Consider the following 19764-nt stretch of genomic DNA (forward strand, 5'->3'; position numbering starts at 1 on the left):
ATTTACTAACATGCTGTATAGAAAGGAACAAACAATAATTCATATAAACTTTATTTTTATTAATATTTTCTTAATAAAAACAAAATACATTGTCTAACAGGTGAATTAAGCATTATAAAATATATTATCTAAATAAATGCAGAAACTTGTTTGGAAAAGAGATTGCGCTCAAAGCGGTGCACAAATTTCGGGATAAACGTCGAATAGAAAAAATCTGTTTTCGAATGAAAGGGATTCGTGTATATCTATCGACTACAATTTAGAAAATAGTAATGAGGCACACGAGTTACGTACTTATGTATCGAGACCAATTTGCCATTCGGAAATTAAGGTCTCGCTAAACTTATTTTGTTTCTTATGTTCTGTGCAAAATACTTTAAAAAATTACTTCAAGCGTGACAAATTAAACTAAGAGATTTGCACCTAGAGTATACGAGAATGTATAAATATACGAAAAGCGACATTGTAAGCTTACATACATTTATAGTGTTTAAAAAAATGCAGAGAGAACGAATGCTAGAGTTAATATATAAGAATAAAGCTACTTCAAATTAAAAAATAAAAACAGTTTTACTGTTTTAAGAAATGGAATAACTAAAAGCATTCCAATAAAAATATTGCTAAACTTGAACTATACAATTTCTAGAAAATAAAACTAAAAAAACATTTCTTTTGTTTTTTGATATTCCATTGCACAGAATGCGTCGGGAATTAAGAAAAGAGAACTTTCGTTACGACCCTGAGTACCGACGACGTTCGGTCGGACGCCGAAGTGCAATAGCGTGATTCTATTTTAGGTTATCTCTGCTCGGTTTCAAACCTCTCATAACTTCAACATTATGACGCTACATACTGATATGTATGCGAATCATATATCTCTAAAATTTTTACAGTCTGTGAAGAATATAAACAATTTTCTTAATTTTATATAGTCTATATTCATAAAAATGTCCCAATTTGGCACAATGTTTTTTCCCTCTCCCGTGAAAAAATTCACGCAAGTGCTGTACACGCTCCGTTACAACGATCCAAACGTCGACGGAAAGGAGATTTCCGAGCCGGGAGTGCTGGGCGTGTGGAGGCTGCAGGCATCGTTCTCTGTGTAACTGTTGAGGAGAATGTTGGAGTGATAAAACTTCTCTTGTTCTTCTTGCTGCCTCGCAAACTCCTCTTCCAGTTTCTGAAATGGAATATTAAATCTTTAAAGTATATATATTTTTAATTCTGTTAAAATTCAACATCAACAGAACCCTTCCCAAACAAAAAGGAAGTTTTGGAAATTGAACAATTTGCCATATAAATTACTTTTATAAGCCACTGAATTACTGAATAAATTGGAATTTTTCAGAGTAACTATGGCTAAATTCTCAAATGGTGTAACTTGTGGGCTTGAATTGTGGTGGTTTATGGCACAACGGCAGTGTTCTGCCAGATATCAAACTAGACGTGTCTGACTTTGACATTTGATGTTGAGTTAGCCCCGGCTAGAGTTTTACTATGAACTAGACAATCTTCTTCTCAATTTTGGCAGTAGCTAGCAAACTTGAAACTCCATTCTGCCATTGGATTATAATCCAGCCTTAACTTTTCTACAGATTGTTTCTTCCCAATTTTGCATTGTAACAGTTAACTCATTCTCTGTCAATAAAGGATGTTTAAAAAAAAAGGAATATTTCTAGGGAAAAAAATCTAAAATAGTAGCTGCCAGCCTGTAAGGAATCAAAGTATGATCGTTAAAATAATAACTAACTTTATGTTTTGGGCATAATTATTTTGTTTCCGTGGTCTTGTTTTATGGACGGAAACTCCTAATAAACCCCAAAATCTATATATTGTAATTTAAATCAGTAAGTGATCCTGTGACACATGGACACGTAAACAGGGCAATGCAGAGTTACACAGATAGACAGATAAAAGAGGACACGTCCATTCGACAGTGTGGTGTATCTCCCGACAGCGACCTTCATCAAAGCAAATTGTCTGGCATTCTTTGATAAGCAATCAGCTTATAAGAAGCATATTCTTTGTTTAATTATTTTGGTGGAGATTTGAATTATATGAAAAAGAATTTCTTTCATTGGTTGATTGTTTTTGACTTTTTTTTTGGAATATTTTGCAATATATACTTATATATAAATAACAAGAATAGTAATAACAACAATGATTATAATACTGTTCAATCTAATATTAAAGTGTTATTTTGGATCATTATATTTGCTTCCCATTAAGTCCAGGCATGGTACTTGATTTGAACCCTAAATTGTATAACTCTGCATTTTGTGTTGTGTGGTATGTTACGTAACTGGCACCTGTGTAGGGACTTTATTGGTCATAAACTTCAAATTTTTTCTTTTATGATTAGATTCGTGTATTTATTGTCATAATCTCCCAAGTGAAAGAATGTTCGATGAAGATACCATTACCCGTGAGGAGTTCCTGGCTCTGCAACATCAATAACTGATGTTAACAAAACAAGTTCTGCACTGACTCAAATATGGCAAGTATCACCTCTTTCCTATCTACCAAACAAATAGAACTGCAATCCATGAACTGAACTGATTCAGAAGATAGTGTTTCAAATATGCTGCCAACTTGTGCATCTACTCCACATTAACCAGTGATGGCTGCATCCTTGATGGTGATCATGAATGCCATCCAAAACATTCAACGACACTTCTGAATATCTCAGTTACCAATTCTATCCAGGATCTTGAACAATATTTCTCGAATGGATCTGATACAGCTGCCTTCTTTTTAGAAGGTCCACCTGCCAAATGGTGGCAGAATGATGGAAGGAAAAAAGTAAGTAATAGCTGGCAACTATTTACACATCTGCTTAAAGAATTTTATTCTCCTCTTACTTGTCTGTAAGAGGAGAATACAAAGTTGCTCTAGCAAAGAAATTATTTAGCCAAACATATGATGGCGCATCTGACATCAAACAGTATATTTGGGCATTTGGGACACTGTTCAGCTTTACTGTACATAGAAACCCTTCACCAGGGATGAAGAAATCATCCACTGTATAATGGCTCAAATGCCTCTAAACGTACGTGAGTGTACTAATTCATTAAGAGAATAGCAAATAAACTGCAAAAGAATACGAATACGAATTTCAAAGAAAACAGCCCAGTCAACCGGCTTTTTGACAAAACTGATGCTTTGAGACAAATCATTCCTGAGTGCACACAAACTCCAAGACCTCCTAGTGCAGTAAGGGTTCCTAATATAACTCAAAGATTTCCTGTACGATGCTATACTTGTGGAACTATTGGGCATTATTCAAGAAACTGCCCTGCAAATAAGCAAACTGGAAGCAAAACCATTCCAAAAACTTCTAACCCTACATGGGGCAAAGGTAAGTGAAGAAACCAGAATCCTTGAAATACAAAGAATTCTCTCATTTGGAACTTATAATGAAGACTAAAACAAACTTACCAGAACTAACCATATTTATTGATGACTTAATGACTAATGCCAGAATTGACATCAGTGCCTAAGTTTAGCTATGCGGCACCAAATTCTAAGAAAATCCCCAAGGATAACACACTGCCCAGGTCCTGAGGTTAAGTTGGCCATAAGGGCAGATACTACAAGACAAAAGCATATTGCTAGCCGATCTTAGATTAAATGGTACAATATTACAACATGAACTCGTCATGATCGATGGAAAAGACTTCCTTATAATTTCATTTCTAAATTACAAAAATTTATCTTATATTTTTGCAGGATTTCTTTTGTTAAGAGGGGAAGGGTATAAGGAGTCAAAGTCCAATCGTTATTTTATGTTTTGCATGATATTTTTAGTTATAGTTTTCTTCTTTATAGGATGGAAACTCCTAAGAAACCCCCCAAAATGTAAATTAGTACATTTAGATTTTTATCAATGACTGGTCCCATGACATGTGGACATGTAAACAGGGCAGTGTGGAGTTAAAAGACGACACGCCTGTTCAATCAGTGTATCTGTCTATGTGGTGTAGCTCCCGATAGCAACCTTCATTGAAGTGAACTGTCTGGCATTCTCTGATAAGTGATCAGCTTGTAAGAAGCATATTCTTTGTTTAATTATTTTGGAATATTTCAAATATATACTTATTACTCATTATTGTTATATAAGTAAAAATCCACAGTATTATTTATATATAAAGTGTTAATGGGAAGCAAAATATAACAATCCAAAATAAGTCCAGGCCTGGTACTTGATTTGAACCCTAAATTGTGTAACCACACATTTTGTGTCGTGCAGTGCATTACAAGCCCGCCGGTGCTGAAATTTCTAAATAAATCAAAAATATTTTTGACTATTATCCAAGTACTAAATTTTGTATACTTTCATAACCATTTATCCTCTCCTCTTTCCTTAACACACGTTGACAAGTAGGAAAATATTAAACTAACAGATGAGCCTGGCATTGGTTGGGCAAAAGTAACGATAGCAAAGACTAAGATTATTAGATTATGGCCAATTTTACCCATTTTCACTGGATGCAAGAATCAAGTTCACCCTCTTCCAAGACTAATTAGAGAATTTTTAGATGGGTCTAAAAATATGTTTGATTTTCCACATCTAAAATAGTACAGTAGAATCCGAGTTCAGGATAATCCTTAACCCTCTCCCTTTTCCCTGCAGGGGGAATTTTGAAAAATCCCTTTTTAGTGTACATTATCGTGACATACCCTAACTTCGTACCAAATTTCAACTCCTAACCTTTTGGGCTCTGTGCTTATTATCATTAACCCATCTCAATTATATTATAAGAAATGCATTAAAATTTTATCATACTGTTTTACAAGTAGGTAATTAATAATTACTAAATTAAAAAAAAACACTTACTTGTTTTCTAGGCTTCAGCTTAATCCTCCAATCTTGAAGTTCTGTGGTATGTTCGTCGTCCAACTGCTTCAGTTTCATAGTTTCGTGTTCCATTAACATTTTTCTTTTCTCATTCTATAGGTTAATTGAAAACAAAAAAAATTTTTTGACAATCGTTGAAATAAACAAAGTTATGATAACCGAAGAATAAATTATATATATTTTTTAACCTGTAACTGTTCTAATTCTTTAATCGTTGATTCCGAATTTATTCTGAGATCGTCTAATTGTCGCTTGTATTTCATATCGTGTCGCTGCTGTTCTGCTTTGTAGCGTTTCTTTTCTCCTTCTTGAAACTGTCAAACAAGCACATAAATAGAATTAACCTTAATTAAATTTTTTTATCTAATTCAATTATTTTGTACCTTTCTTAACATGTCTCTCTCTGCCTCGGGAGACTCGGCTATGTTTGCCATGCTTATTCGTAGACTTTCCTTGAACATCAATTCGCGCGTCTTCATCTCCGAACGAATCCGTTTCGGGAGTTGGCGCCTCTCGACTGCCTGCCACTTTAGCAATTCCTCCTCCTTGCGAGCGTTCCTTCTCTTTATGTGCTCTAATTCCTACAAAGAAATGAAAAATAAGTTTTTCTCATAAATTGATATATCACATTAATGGGTCAAAATTAAATATTAGTTTAATACTTTTTCGTGTCTAATTAACATTTGGTGTCTCTGAAGAAAGAAAATATCTTTTAGTTGTCTTTTTGCTAACTGATGCTTTTCGTGGAGGTGGTGCTCTTCCAGTTCCCAGAGAGCCGCTTCACGACCTTAAATTACAAAAAATTATATAAATATTATTTTATAATTAGTCATAATTTAACAATAAAAACACTAATATGTGGTATAAGATAATCAGTACATGGTACTAATGTAAACATCATACTAAATAACATGTATACATTCCAAGAAATATAAAGTTTGTTTAACAATATATGTTAAGTATGGTCTGTAAGAGTACTTTTAGCACTCTTAGAGTCAAAAAATTTGTAGCCTACTGTGTATCTATTCTAATATAATCTTATGGGACAACCACAATTAAGTGGGGTATACCCCACTTAACAGTGGCTGTGAGTATATTATGATACAAACAATTATATAGCATATATAATTGTTCATATCATAATATTTGGTGTACAATTCTTTTATTGTTATTAACTAAACTATTTATAGTGTCAACTGAGACAGAATTCTACTTATTTGGATAAGAAACTGCTTACACAAAGAAGCTTATAAATAAAAATATTCCAAACAAACAATTTCTTCTCCTGCAGAATGCTGATAACATAGGAGAGAATCACTTAGACAGACTTTAGCATCAAAGTATGGAGTAAAGATAACCGTATTCAGCAGAAATCAAAAAAATATTATTAATATAATACCTCTCAATAATTGTTGTTTTTGTTGTAAAAACTGTCTTTCCAAAAGTGCAATTTTTTCGCAGTGACTGTCGCTCAGACGCTTCATCGATTGTTCGTGCTTTTCGTTCAGATTTTCTATAAATAATCTTTCCTGTTCAAAATAAATAATAATAATTTCATTTTCTATAATTAACTTTTATAACATATACAAAAATAACTGCAGTATTTACTAATTAAATCATTGGGTACACTCTGCTATGCATCAGTTTAGTAAACTTTTATTCAATGTCTAGCAACCTAACAAGACGGCAGAAGTAAACGGCACTAAACTGGCATTTAGACATGTTTTGTTAAAACTATTCATGGGTGTTAATATGTTAACCATAGAGGTAGCCATATTGCTTTGTTAGATGCGTGCAATGTGCATCGGTTTCTGCACTGGTAACTCGTCGGTGGATATCGGAATACACTTTAATATATCATGGTTCACCAATGCACCGTTTGATGAATACTGGAATTTACCCATTATGTGCATAAAAATCTGAATATCAGCAATACAGAAAATTTATTTACATAATTTTAGGATTTTTAATCTTCTTAACCTCATCCTGAGATCAAATACGCGTGCACATGAAATTTTGTTCCCATTTTTTTAAAAACTTTTTTTGGGTTTATGTCTCAAAATGTGGAGATTTGTAAAAAAAAAACTTGGAGGGTTGAATTTGACACAATTCCAATGCTTTTAATCATGCTCACAATGGGATGGCCAAGTGGTAAGGATGGAACCCATCATATACATTTAAAATATACAGCATGTAAAAGAAGAAATAATGAAATATTTGGATCCAGAAGTATAAATACAATTGTTTCGACTGACTTGAATAAAAAATGTCAGTTTTGTAAGAATTGCCACTGAGGACATGTATTTTTAAACAAATGTCTATTACAGGATTTGACTTCAAGAAATGGGCAAATTTCAGCCAGTATGTAGCTATGACACACACATAATAATAATAATAATAAATTTAGTTTAATACGCTCTCACTTATATTTCAGGAAACACTCACTAAATATACAGGCACAGATCCCACACAAAGACCACGAATACCAAAAATCAACACGTCGAAGGAAGTAGGAAAAACACTAAATTATGTAAACACTCACTTACTACCACACTACATTCATTCAATTTCTACACTCTCAGACATTCATACATTAGTTTATGCTGGGGCAGTCACAGTAGTGACACACCATGGACTGAAAGTACAATCACAGACAAATACACAGAAAACACAATTCTATCACAAACCTGCCTGGCAGAGAAGAATAGAAACACAAATAAATGACATTAGACAGCAATTAGGCAGGCTGACACAATACACTAAAAACAACATAACACCTAAATTAAGGAAACAGCTCAAAAACATTTTCAAGAAAATAAAAACACACACAAAACATGAACATCACAACACACACATTACAGAATACATTGATACACTAAAACAAAAACTTGCTGCCAAAGCACGTAGACTCAAACGATACAAAACATGTACACTACGAAAACAACAAAATAAATTATTTACAAACAATGAAAAACTCTTTTACAGACAAATTAATAACAAAGCAAACACTGATACACAGCACAGTGGCACACCAACAGAAGAAGAACTCACAACATATTGGTCTTCTCTTTGGTCCAGTGCTGTCACGCACAATGCTGAAGCAGGCTGGATCGAGGAGGAGAACAGAAACTTGCACAACATACCAACTATGCCCTGTGTTGAAATAAGCATACATGATTTCCAATACACTGTTAACAGAACACACAACTGGAAGACACCTGGTGTAGACAACATTCACAATTTCTGGTACAAAAAGTTTACATCACTGCACCAGGAACTAGCTAAACACCTAACACACATCATCATCAATCCACAAGACATGCCAAATTTTCTTACCCAGGGCATCACCTACATGAAACCTAAAAACAACAATACCACAGACCCCACACAATACAGACCAATTACATGTCTTCCAACACTCTACAAATTATTGACATCCTGTATTGCAAACAAAATATACAAACATGTTGAAGAACACGACATTCTAACAGAACAACAAAAAGGTTGCCGTAGAAATCACAAGGGATGCAAAGAACAGTTACTCATAGATTCAGTCATTCTACGGCAAGCACACAAACAACACAGAAACATACACATGGCATATATAGACTACAGAAAAGCATTCGACAGTGTTCCACACAGTTGGCTGCTACATATTCTACACATGTACAAAATACATCCATCACTCATTGCATTCTTTCAAAACACTATGCAGCACTGGAGAACAACACTACATCTCAGGGTTCATAACACTTCCATACAAACAAACCAAATCTTTATTAGGCGAGGAATTTTTCAAGGAGATTCCTTGAGTCCTCTCTGGTTCTGCCTAGCCTTGAATCCATTATCCAACATGTTAAACAACACGCAATATGGCTACAATATCAGGCATGAAAAAACAACACAGTATACACTGTCACATCTCATGTACATGGATGACATAAAACTTTATGCATCCACACAAAAACAACTTCATCAACTCCTACAAATCACACATTCATACACCAAGGACATACAAATGGAATTTGGCCTAGATAAATGCAAAACACTTCACATAGAAAAAGGAATCCTGAAGAAAGAAGATTTTGCACTTGGAAATGGAGACGTTATTGAATCCATGGAAGAGGGCGAGTTCTACAAGTATTTAGGATTCCAACAGGCCAAACTAACAGAACATGCACAAATAAAGCAAAGATTAATTAAAGAATACCAAAGTAGGTTAAATGCTATTCTCAGAACACAGTTAAATGCAAAACACACAGTTAAAGCAATAAACACATATGTCATCCCAGTACTCACATATTCTTTTGGAGTTATACATTGGACTCACACAGATCTTGAGCAACTCCAAAGGAAAACAAGAACAACACTTACTAAGCATAAACAACATCATCCTAAATCCGCCACAGAAAGATTAACCCTTCCACGTAAAGATGGCGGACGTGGCCTGATTGACATAGTTAACCTTCACTACAAACAAATACAGTCACTGCGAGAGTTTTTCTACAAAAAACAAGAAACATCACAATTACATAAAGCAGTAACTCTAGCAGACTCGAATAACACACCATTAAACTTACACTCACATCATATGGACACAACACAACATATAAAAAGCATAGACACCATTAAGCAATTGTGGGCTCGAAAGGCACTCCATGGCAGGCATCCTTACGATCTGGCCCAGGATTTTGTTGACAAAACTGCGTCAAACAGCTGGTTAGCTCGGGGATGCCTCTTTGGGGAGACGGAAGGATTCATGATTGCCATACAGGATCAGGTCATAAATACTAAAAACTACAGAAAACACATACTCAAAGATGCAACACTCACAAATGACACATGCAGAAAATGTCACATCATGCCAGAAACTATACAACACATCACCTCTGGTTGCAAGCTCTTGGCACAAACAGATTATTTACACAGACATAATCAAGTAGCAAATATAATACACCAAGAGCTTGCAAGGAAACACAAATTAGTAGACATCCACGAACCATATTACAAATACATTCCACAGACAGTATTGGAAAACAACACGCACAAAATGTACTACGACAGAGCCATAATCACAGATAAAACAATTTACCACAACAGACCAGACATCACACTCATTGACAAACACAATAAAATCACATACATTATAGACATATCCATTCCAAACACTCACAATATACAAAATGCATGCACTGAAAAAATTAGCAAGTACACAGAACTTGCCCAGGAAATAAGGCATCTGTGGAGGATGGATAGGGTGCTTATTGTACCTGTTGTTCTCTCCTCTACAGGTGTGATACCACACACACTACACAAAAGCCTGGGCACATTACAATTGAATAGAAACACATACATCACAGTACAGAAGGCCACTATATTGAATACATGTCATATTGTGAGAAAATTCCTGAATACAGACACACACACTGATACACTTCTTTAATTTCTGTTTTGGTTACTATGCCTTGACTTTGGTCCGGCATAGTACACAGCCACCGGTGTTAACCGAGTATATCTCACTTAACCCAACATAATAATAATATATATATATATAATTATTATATATTATTATTTTGACTCTTCCCACCCCATAGACTTTAAGAGGTCTTTCCATACACATTGTGGGTTCAGCCCAGCCTATTAGTGTGGAGGTGACTGGGTAATGAGGAAGGGGACCTGATGTATCAGGGACAAACCAACAAGAAGCTGAGAACTCAAAAAGTGTTCAATTAAAGAAGAAATTCTATTTTAATACTAAAAGAATAAAAATATTTATTTACAGACCTTTTCGGCATGTTCTAAGTCCATTTTTTCTTTTCGAAGGCGGAAAATTTCTTTTCTCTTGTCTTTCGGTAACAATTCCATTTCTTGCTTTAATAATTTTAATTCATTCTTTAAACTTTCTTTAAACTGTTTTAGATCTCTTTCCTATAATAATAATATACATTCAAAAGTTTTAAAATGTGAAATACTGATGTAAACATACAATTAATTTTTGTTTAAATTATTTAATGTAAACACAATTTATTTAACTGTATTAATAATACACTACAAAAAAACATCAATGTAGCCCATCAAATTATTTTTTGTAAGAAAATGTAATTTAATATCGTTCAAAAACCCAATGGTGGCTTATTAATCAAGCCAAAAACATTAGTTTTATTAAAAATAAATTGCTGGAAAAGTACGTAAGGTGTCTTCAGTGCCTTTATAACAAAATTTTTAAAATTAAGTTTCAATTGGTATATAATAGGACCGCACTCATCCAAACTCAGGGAGTCAAAAAAGAAAAATAATCTGGATCTGTCTCGTGTCTTCCACAATACACAGTTGATACAAATCTTGTTATCAGGATAGAAAAAGGATGCTAGTTTTGTGTCTTTTTTCTATAAAGTCACTTACAAAAAGAGGTTGAAAACAGAGTTTGTCAGGTCAAAAATTAATTGTTATAAGTCATCCTCATGTAATACAAGGGCTTAGCCAACTACGATATATTTGAGTAGAATACATTTGAGAAACCCCAGATTAACATAAAAACAATTTCAGATAATCCAAACAGGTTTGGGCCCCATTTCATTTGGATTATAGTCCAAAGCAAAAGAGTAGACTGCACATATGATGGAGGTCCCCTAATATTATAATGGAGCTGAAGAAGTACATAAGGAGGTATGTCCAAAAAGTTTATGAAATGAAGTATTTTCTGAAATTTCAGAACAATAAATACAAATAAACAACTCTACTAAAACCTGATACATTATATTACTAAAGCCAACCCCTACTGTATGTCATTGGGCTATATAACAGCTATAATCTTAATAAATTACTAAACAATTTGATTCTAGAGAGAGGTGTTAAGTACCATCTCTTAATAAATTTAATAATTATAATTTTAATTAAATAATTTAGATTAAACTGGAAGAAAAGAATCTGCCTGGAGCTGGAAGACGAGATTGGATCGGAGGTCCAGGTAGCATAATTGCTTGGTAAGTGGCAGTTGCGGGTTAGAGTTTCACTCCGGGCCGATTCTTTTCTTCCAGTTTAATCTATAATTTTATTATTAAATTTATTAAGAGATGGCATCTAACACCTCCCTCCATCCTCTAATACCAAACTGTTTGGTAATTTATTAATATTATAGCCATTATATAGCCTGATAACATATGGCAGTAGTTGGCTTTAACAATAAATACAACTGATATAATTTATTTTCACTTTGTAAATGAACTAAAATAAAACTTCTTTCATTTATTGTAAAATTATGAAATTTCATGTTTCTTTTCTATGTTTAGATCAGTGGTTCTCAACCTTTCTGAGGACGGGGAACATCATTGATATACTTTTTATTACATGGAGCTTTAGCATCAATACATTTGAAAAAGTTGATAAAAAAATTCCATGTTTACTATTCTCAGGAAACAGTGAAGCAATAAACAATTCCATGTTTATATTTTATTTATCTATAGCAATAGGAATAAATTTGAATAAAAACTTTAAAATTTTTTCTTTTTTTTGGTGGAACATTCGAGGCAGGTTTGCGGAACACCGGTTAAGAACCACTGGTTTAGATACAGGTATGCACCATTTAATGCACATTGGAGTTTAGTATATTTATGTAATTGTGTACAAACCCACAAAAACATTGACCTGAAATGACTTGTGAAAACCTAGGAGCCAGTTTTTTGGTTAAATAGAGAAAATTTTAAAATTTTGTTAAACAGGAAACATTTGTGTTTGACACAAACAAAATTTCTTTCGATTTAGGAGGAAGTTTGTGAGGAGATATGCTGATTTTGATATCAACTCCACAAGGAAGCTCCTTGTTGCTTCTCTCCTCGGGTAACTTGAATAGCCCCATATGATTGGTCAGACAAATACCCTATAAATAGGGTCCACACGAACGTCCAGAGAGCTGGAATTGGAAACATAACTTCCAAGAAAGTTGGTGTCTGAATAAAAAGGAGTTTTCCTGTCAAATACAAGAAAATGCGGCCAGCCCTGTCAACGACTCAGAAGAGAAATGAGGTATTGCATTTTCTCAAACCTTAAACTCGCCCGCTTCGATTTTACATGGCTGTTATATTGAAACATCAAATTTAAGACCCTTGATATTTTAGAGATTGTTTAACATTTGTGTTGTGTTTATATTTCTGTTTTTGAAAGTACTTGCCACTTGGATCAGTATATTTTCAAAATATTGTGCGTTAGGACGCAATTTTTCTTTTCTTTCCTAACTGGTGTCAGGAATCTTGATGTAGACAGAGATTTCACGATCTCTCAGTCTCCTAAAATTTTACTAAAACCATCCTGTACAAAGTGAGTGGGATCTCACGACCCCCAATTTCACACTGTTGTCCACAAAATCATTACTGCTGTAGCAGAAGGTACAAGTTTATTCTTCATACAATTAATAATAGTTAATTTATGATTTTAATGGAGTACGTATGGACCAAAAAGAAAGGAAATGGTCATTAAAATACCTATTTTAACTCTCCTGTGGGCACTAAGAGGACCTTATTTTAGCAAGCCCACAATGGTGCTGCGAGATGGTGTCCGACGTATCTGGACAGACCGTCTGCAAAAATTCCCGGATGTTTTGATCCAACAGAATTTCTTACCTGTTCACTCCTAATTCTTTTTGAGGCTAATTTCAAATCAATTTCTTGCTGCTGTTCTGCTCTCTCTACTTGCTGCTTTTGCTGCCGATTTAGAATTTCTAAATCATTGTCATAGCTTCTCGTCAACGTCTGTAAAAATTCGTATTTAATATAAAATACATTAACATTTTCATTTTTTCTAAATTATAAATTTCACTTCTTACAGACATTTCTTGTTCGAATCGTTTTTCTTGTTGTTCTTTTGCATATTGACCTTTAGCGAGAAGATCTTGATATTGTTTCGTTTCCTGCTTTTGCAACATTTTAAGTTCTCGTAATTCTTGCTTCCTTTAATAAAAAAAATTTAATTTAGTTTAAATTCGTTAAAAGTTGCGAATGAGTTATGTAAAGGGAATTCTTATAAAGGTCAAAAGGTCACTGATTTTCTAGAACATCTGGCTTCATGCCTCGTGAAATTAATGATTTTGCTGGACAACTGATTATGTAACTGTACTTCCGTGGTTCTCAAAGTATATCAGAGGACAACTAGCAGTCTACGGTTGTGTGATGGGTCAGACCAACCTGTTCACCCCTAATCACTTTTCCAAAATTTTTATGGTGTTTAGCCAAAGATAAAAATGTTTTCATGTATCACACACCTCTTATGACATGTTTCATTATTACCAAAACTTAAGCAACTCTGCCTCAGAAAGACTATCAGGAACACAAGACGTCAAACATACACTATATTATACAAGCTTATAAAAACAGAAAATGAGGTTTGCGAACAGGAACCCTAATCTGCTAGCAAACGTCAATGAGAGGATAATTCATTTATCACAGACTTATGAAAGAAATTTAAAGCGCATGTACGTCAAAAGGATTAAATGGATATTCTGTTGCCAAAATATTAGACCACAAAAAACAGGAGAATTACATATCACAGCATGGGATAACATCATACCTCCACAATGCCTTTTGGATACTCTAAGTTTAGGACCTCTTTATGCTCCAGCCCCTTTACCGCAACCGGAGAGACTCATTCCGAATATCGAACTCATCATTAAGGATATGAATAGCACCGATCAAGATTATATTTGTTGGAAAACCAGATTCTGCATGGCATGAGAAGAACGGTAACTTGGACGCAAGAGCGTTTCAACTTACAAGGGGACCTTACGGTCTCGGAAATTCAGTTCGGGACGAGACTTCGCAGGTTAGTAGTATACCTCAAGGGTGTCCACCCAGAAAAATTTTAAAGCGCACTAGCCAGAAGATTCCGAAAAAAAAGGCTCTAAAGTTTTAAGTGCAGCTCATATACTGATCAATTTTACAGCATGGCAACGTAGCGAAATGGCTGAGTCTGTAGAGAGGTTTCTTGCCACGCTGGTGAGCTGGGTTCAATCCTACTGCTGCCTATTTTTTTTTTCTTTTTTTAAAATTGTTTTAAAAATTATACCTTTTAAAATAAAGTTAATAACCTAAAAATATTATTAATTAAATCATAAATAATTCTACTTTATTTATGAAATGACTGTTACAGCTAATTAAAATGTGAATTAAAGATAATATTTTATTTTTAAAAAGTTACATAATTTCAAATGCATTTTTAATGGAGGTAAATTAAAACTTTAATTACCACTATAACAAATTTTCGGGTAGGGTTTTATTTATATAAAAATTTGTCAATTTTTTATTTTACATACAATCACCAGAATGATAATTATCATAAAAACATCGAAAACAAGAACTATCATTCTGGTGATTGTATGTAAAATAAAAAATTGACAAATTTTTATATAAATAAAACCCTACCCGAAAATTTGTTATAGTGGTAATTAAAGTTTTAATTTACCTCCATTAAAAATGCATTTGAAATTATGTAACTTTTTAAAAATAAAATATTATCTTTAATTCACATTTTAATTAGCTGTAACAGTCATTTCATAAATAAAGTAGAATTATTTATGATTTAATTAATAATATTTTTAGGTTATTAACTTTATTTTAAAAGGTATAATTTTTAAAACAATTTTAAAAAAAGAAAAAAAAAATAGGCAGCAGTAGGATTGAACCCAGCTCACCAGCGTGGCAAGAAACCTCTCTACAGACTCAGCCATTTCGCTACGTTGCCATGCTGTAAAATTGATCAGTATATGAGCTGCACTTAAAACTTTAGAGCCTTTTTTTTCGGAATCTTCTGGCTAGTGCGCTTTAAAATTTTTCTGGGTGGACACCCTTGAGGTATACTACTAACCTGCGAAGTCTCGTCCCGAACTGAATTTCCGAGACCGTAAGGTCCCCTTGTTAGCTTAAAGAAATTATGCCAATTGTTACATCACAATAACGTGATACTCAGGAGAGCAGATAAATTGAAAGGGGTGGTACTTCTAAAATGTTTTACTTACAACAAGAAGCTAAATGAATATGTTACGAGCACAGAATGCCAACCTGCACCTGCCAATTTTTTGAATACTTTGCAACAAAGAGTTAGGAGATTCACCTCCATTGCTTTGGCATGGCTTTTGCATATGCAGAATGCCATGGTCCTCACTCCAAGAACACCTAGAATATTTGCATTTGCCAAAACACATAAACTGGGTAACCAGCTACGTCCTGTCATTGAAAAATGTAGCTCTCAAATGTTCTTGATTGAAAAGCAACTAGTCAACTTCTTCTGTGCTAGGGATCAGCTACATCCATTTTCTATTTCCAACTCACTGCAGCTGGTGGAGAGTCTCAAAGACATTTCTCTTACAGACAACGAATATATAACCGTGTTGAACTACATAGCCTTGTACCCTCCGATAAAATTACCTCCTTGTTTTTGTGCCTTAAGGGATTTTTTTATTTACCAATATAGAAAATACACCATGTTATCGTGTTCATATCCTGGAACTAGCGCATTTGATTTGTTATACATCTTTCTGTGAGTTTGAAGGAAATGTCTTCTTACAAGGAAGAGGCATACCTATGGGTAGTCCTACGTCTGAAATCCTTTGCAAATTAGTATTGCGTCAACTCGAAAATGTCATCCTATGAGAATTTCAACAACAAATCATTCTGTACGCTAGGTACATTGATGACATTTTCATACTTTGGCGAAAGAAACCTAACCTGCAACATTTTTTAAACAAGATCAACAATAACCCTTACGGTTTAACACTACAGCTTGACCAAAAGAGCAATACCAATGTTAACTTCCTGGACATTTCCATCATGTGCAAGCAAGGGGAGATCTGGACCGACATATACCGTAAACCTTGTTTTCAGCCCATTATTATCCCACACCAATCTGTTGATCCCCAGCACATCAAGTTGGCATCTTTCAGAGCACGAATTAAACATGCTTATACACATTGCACAAGCTTGTATGACACGATAAGGGAGCTGGAGTACATTCTTAAGATAGCCCAACAACACAGATACCGCAGGGAGGAGATAGAAGATCTTATTACATTCTTCAAATCCACAGCACGGCATTCTCCCATGGTGGACCGTACGAAAAGATTAGTGCTTAATTACATCCCATTTTTAAACAGGATACATAGCTGTTCTGCAGGTCTAATAATTTTTGCATTGTATACTGATGTAATCCCACTGTTTTCAAACTTTCAAGAAACGATAAAAAGAAAGAGGATCGGAATTCAACAACGGGTATATATTCGGTGCCTTTACATAACCAATGTTTCAATTCCGAACTTGTTTATGTGGATGCAACAATGCGCAGTTTAAAACAAAGGCTCAAGGAGCACAAATATACAATCAGTAAGAACTGCACTGGCATCATATGCAAGACAGCAGGATGTTAACATCCAATGGGATCAAGCGGCAATTATAAAAACGACGACGAATAGGCAACCGGTCAAACAACTTGAAAGATTGGAAATCTACAAGGTGCATATGGCAACTGGTAGTGTAAACCATAGGGATGTGGATGCATTGTCTACCATGTGGAGATCCTTTTACATTAATTAATGTTATAACAACGAAACTAGCATTGTCTGTTAATATCTTTTATTTTTTTCCTTTTCGCTATTTATTTTGTTTACTTATCTATATTTTGTCTGCTTGGGCATTTTCCATTAATTTTTATATTTATTCTGAACAAATTTTATGTTCTATTTTTGTAACTGAGGAAGATCATTAAAAGTAATTGAAAACGTTTTTATTCTATTAAATTTTGTTGGTTTGATAAAGATGTAGTTTATTTAATAAATGAGAATGTTTGTTTGTTCACTATGTATTCCTAGGCTGTTCGACCAATTTCTACAAAACTTGGGAGTTCTGTTAACATACTTCCAACTTAGATAACATCATACACATCACCCCAAAATATATATTGGATTTCTATATATCAATTAATTTTTGTCTACATTGGATTTGCTGGATTTACATATATTGCCATGTATTGGCAAAAAGTAATAAACTAAATATAATTCACAGAAAAAGAATTTTATGCAATATCATTATATCAGTAATTAAGTTTTTTAAAGTAGACACACTATGTTATTACTTTGATGAGTAACACATAGCACTCGCCTGCGTGGAGTCAAAAGTGTTACACTGGGTAGTTGGTCACAGGTTCGCACATTGTCAACGGGCTAACCAGGTGGCATTTTCAGGGTTTTCTTCAAGTTAGTAACACCTAAATAGTGGCCAGTTTCCTACAAAATTCCTCCCAGGAGGGGCACTGTCCACGTTTTGCATTGCCATAACCAAATAAACCAAACTAATTCTAATATTCTGTAAACTCTCTATTTACAAGAGCATACTTCCTGCGTAGTTAAAGGCATTCTGATAATATTCTTAAAATGGATTTTACCACATATATTTTTGAAATTTACAATTAATAACATTAGGTGTAACAATTACTGTGAAGGCACTTTATAAACCCAGGCGAAGCTAGACACAAGCTAATTAAGCATATATTAAATGTAAACTAGTGTTCATGTTTGATATCAATGTATTTGCATCCTTTACAGCCACATCTAAGGTTAAATGCAAGTAAAATGAGCTAAAAATTGCAAAACTGTCAACTATATTGCTAACTCTGTTCATTCACTGAACAAATCTGAAAGTTGCGGGACAAATATAATTCTGTCCAGATCGAAAAAGGCACTAGAAAATCAGTGACAAACCTACCATTATAATAATTATACAGACCTCAAAAAGTGAGCATCTTTTACTAATTTATCTTCGTCGCCGTAAATAACTTTACTAGTAGTGGTCGTTACAACTACTCCATCGATAACGAATTTTCTCGTCCTTTTCAAAGTCTTTGGTTTAGTTATTCCTCTGTTTCCCACACCATTTGGAGTCTTCTTCTCAGATTTATCTGGGCCCAGTTCCTTAATATATGTTTAAAAATATAAATTTTTATTATTTATAACCGATAAATTTGATAAAATGAAAAAAATTACTTTGCAATACCTTTGTCTTGTTCCTTAATATAACTTGAGTTTCACTAATAGATGAATTATCATTATCAGTATCATTATTTTTTACAGTTTTCTCATTGTCAACAACAGGTAACTTTTTATCACTGTCTATAATTTTTGATTCTTCTGTAAATGCACTTTTCTCCTCACATACTAAAATTTCACTTGGTTTGTTCAACATTTCAACAGTTTCACTTTCAGTGGTTACATCTCTACTAACCGAAATTTGGGTTTCTTTGGAAATATTTGCATTTTCGGTAACATCATTATTATTATTATTATTATTAATATTGGATTCCGATACTACTTCTAAACACTCCGAATAAACCTCGTCTACGTCTACGTCTTCGTCTGCATCTTTGTTACTTTCGGCTTTTACCTCTGCAGTTTCCGAGGAACTAATTTGATTAATATCATTATTTTCTGTAACAGTTTCAGTTTTTGAACCATCAGAAATAATGTTTTCATTTTCGGGCTGTACAAATTCAGTATTTTCTATGGGAGATTCTAAATTAGTTTCTTGTTTTTCTATAATTATTTCCGTACTATGTGATTCCAAATCTTCGGGCAGCTTTTCGTTAATGGGACAAATTCTAAAAAAAAAAAAAAAATTACTACTTTAAGTATATTAATATATAAAATATATTCTAAATATATAAAAATTAACTTTACACACACACATGCATCAGAAATAATGTTAACACAAGTCAATCTTCAACCTAATGCAAATGTGTACATATTTTTAAAGATAAATGAAGATGTATCAAAAGTAATGTAGGGGTGCGCCACTTTATAATGATACTACTTAATATTTAGCACAAAGAATGTTTTGTAATAATTACAGAATGCTTTTTATCCTAGATATTGGATG

The 19764-nt window shown here is 33.7% G+C and overlaps 1 protein-coding gene across 2 annotated transcripts in view; it reads right to left on the reverse strand.

The window, feature by feature from the left end:
• Positions 1 to 38: 38 nt before the first annotated feature.
• LOC136987838 (STE20-like serine/threonine-protein kinase) overlaps positions 39 to 19764 on the reverse strand; it is a 53804-nt gene continuing 34078 nt past the window's right edge. For both annotated transcript variants that reach the window (XM_067285587.1, XM_067285588.1), the window contains 11 exons: positions 18886 to 19486; positions 18619 to 18803; positions 13677 to 13800; positions 13474 to 13602; positions 10643 to 10786; positions 6258 to 6387; positions 5521 to 5645; positions 5242 to 5439; positions 5047 to 5172; positions 4838 to 4951; positions 39 to 1180 (listed from right to left, as the gene is read on the reverse strand). In XM_067285587.1, coding sequence (XP_067141688.1) covers positions 1019 to 1180; positions 4838 to 4951; positions 5047 to 5172; positions 5242 to 5439; positions 5521 to 5645; positions 6258 to 6387; positions 10643 to 10786; positions 13474 to 13602; positions 13677 to 13800; positions 18619 to 18803; positions 18886 to 19486 — 2038 coding nt within the window. In that variant the 3' untranslated portion in view covers positions 39 to 1018. The remainder of the gene's footprint in view (positions 1181 to 4837; positions 4952 to 5046; positions 5173 to 5241; positions 5440 to 5520; positions 5646 to 6257; positions 6388 to 10642; positions 10787 to 13473; positions 13603 to 13676; positions 13801 to 18618; positions 18804 to 18885; positions 19487 to 19764) is intronic.

This window comes from Centruroides vittatus, unplaced genomic scaffold (assembly GCF_030686945.1).
Source record: "Centruroides vittatus isolate TY-2023 unplaced genomic scaffold, ASM3068694v2 scaffold_2802, whole genome shotgun sequence".
Classification (NCBI taxonomy): Eukaryota; Metazoa; Arthropoda; class Arachnida; order Scorpiones; family Buthidae; genus Centruroides; species Centruroides vittatus.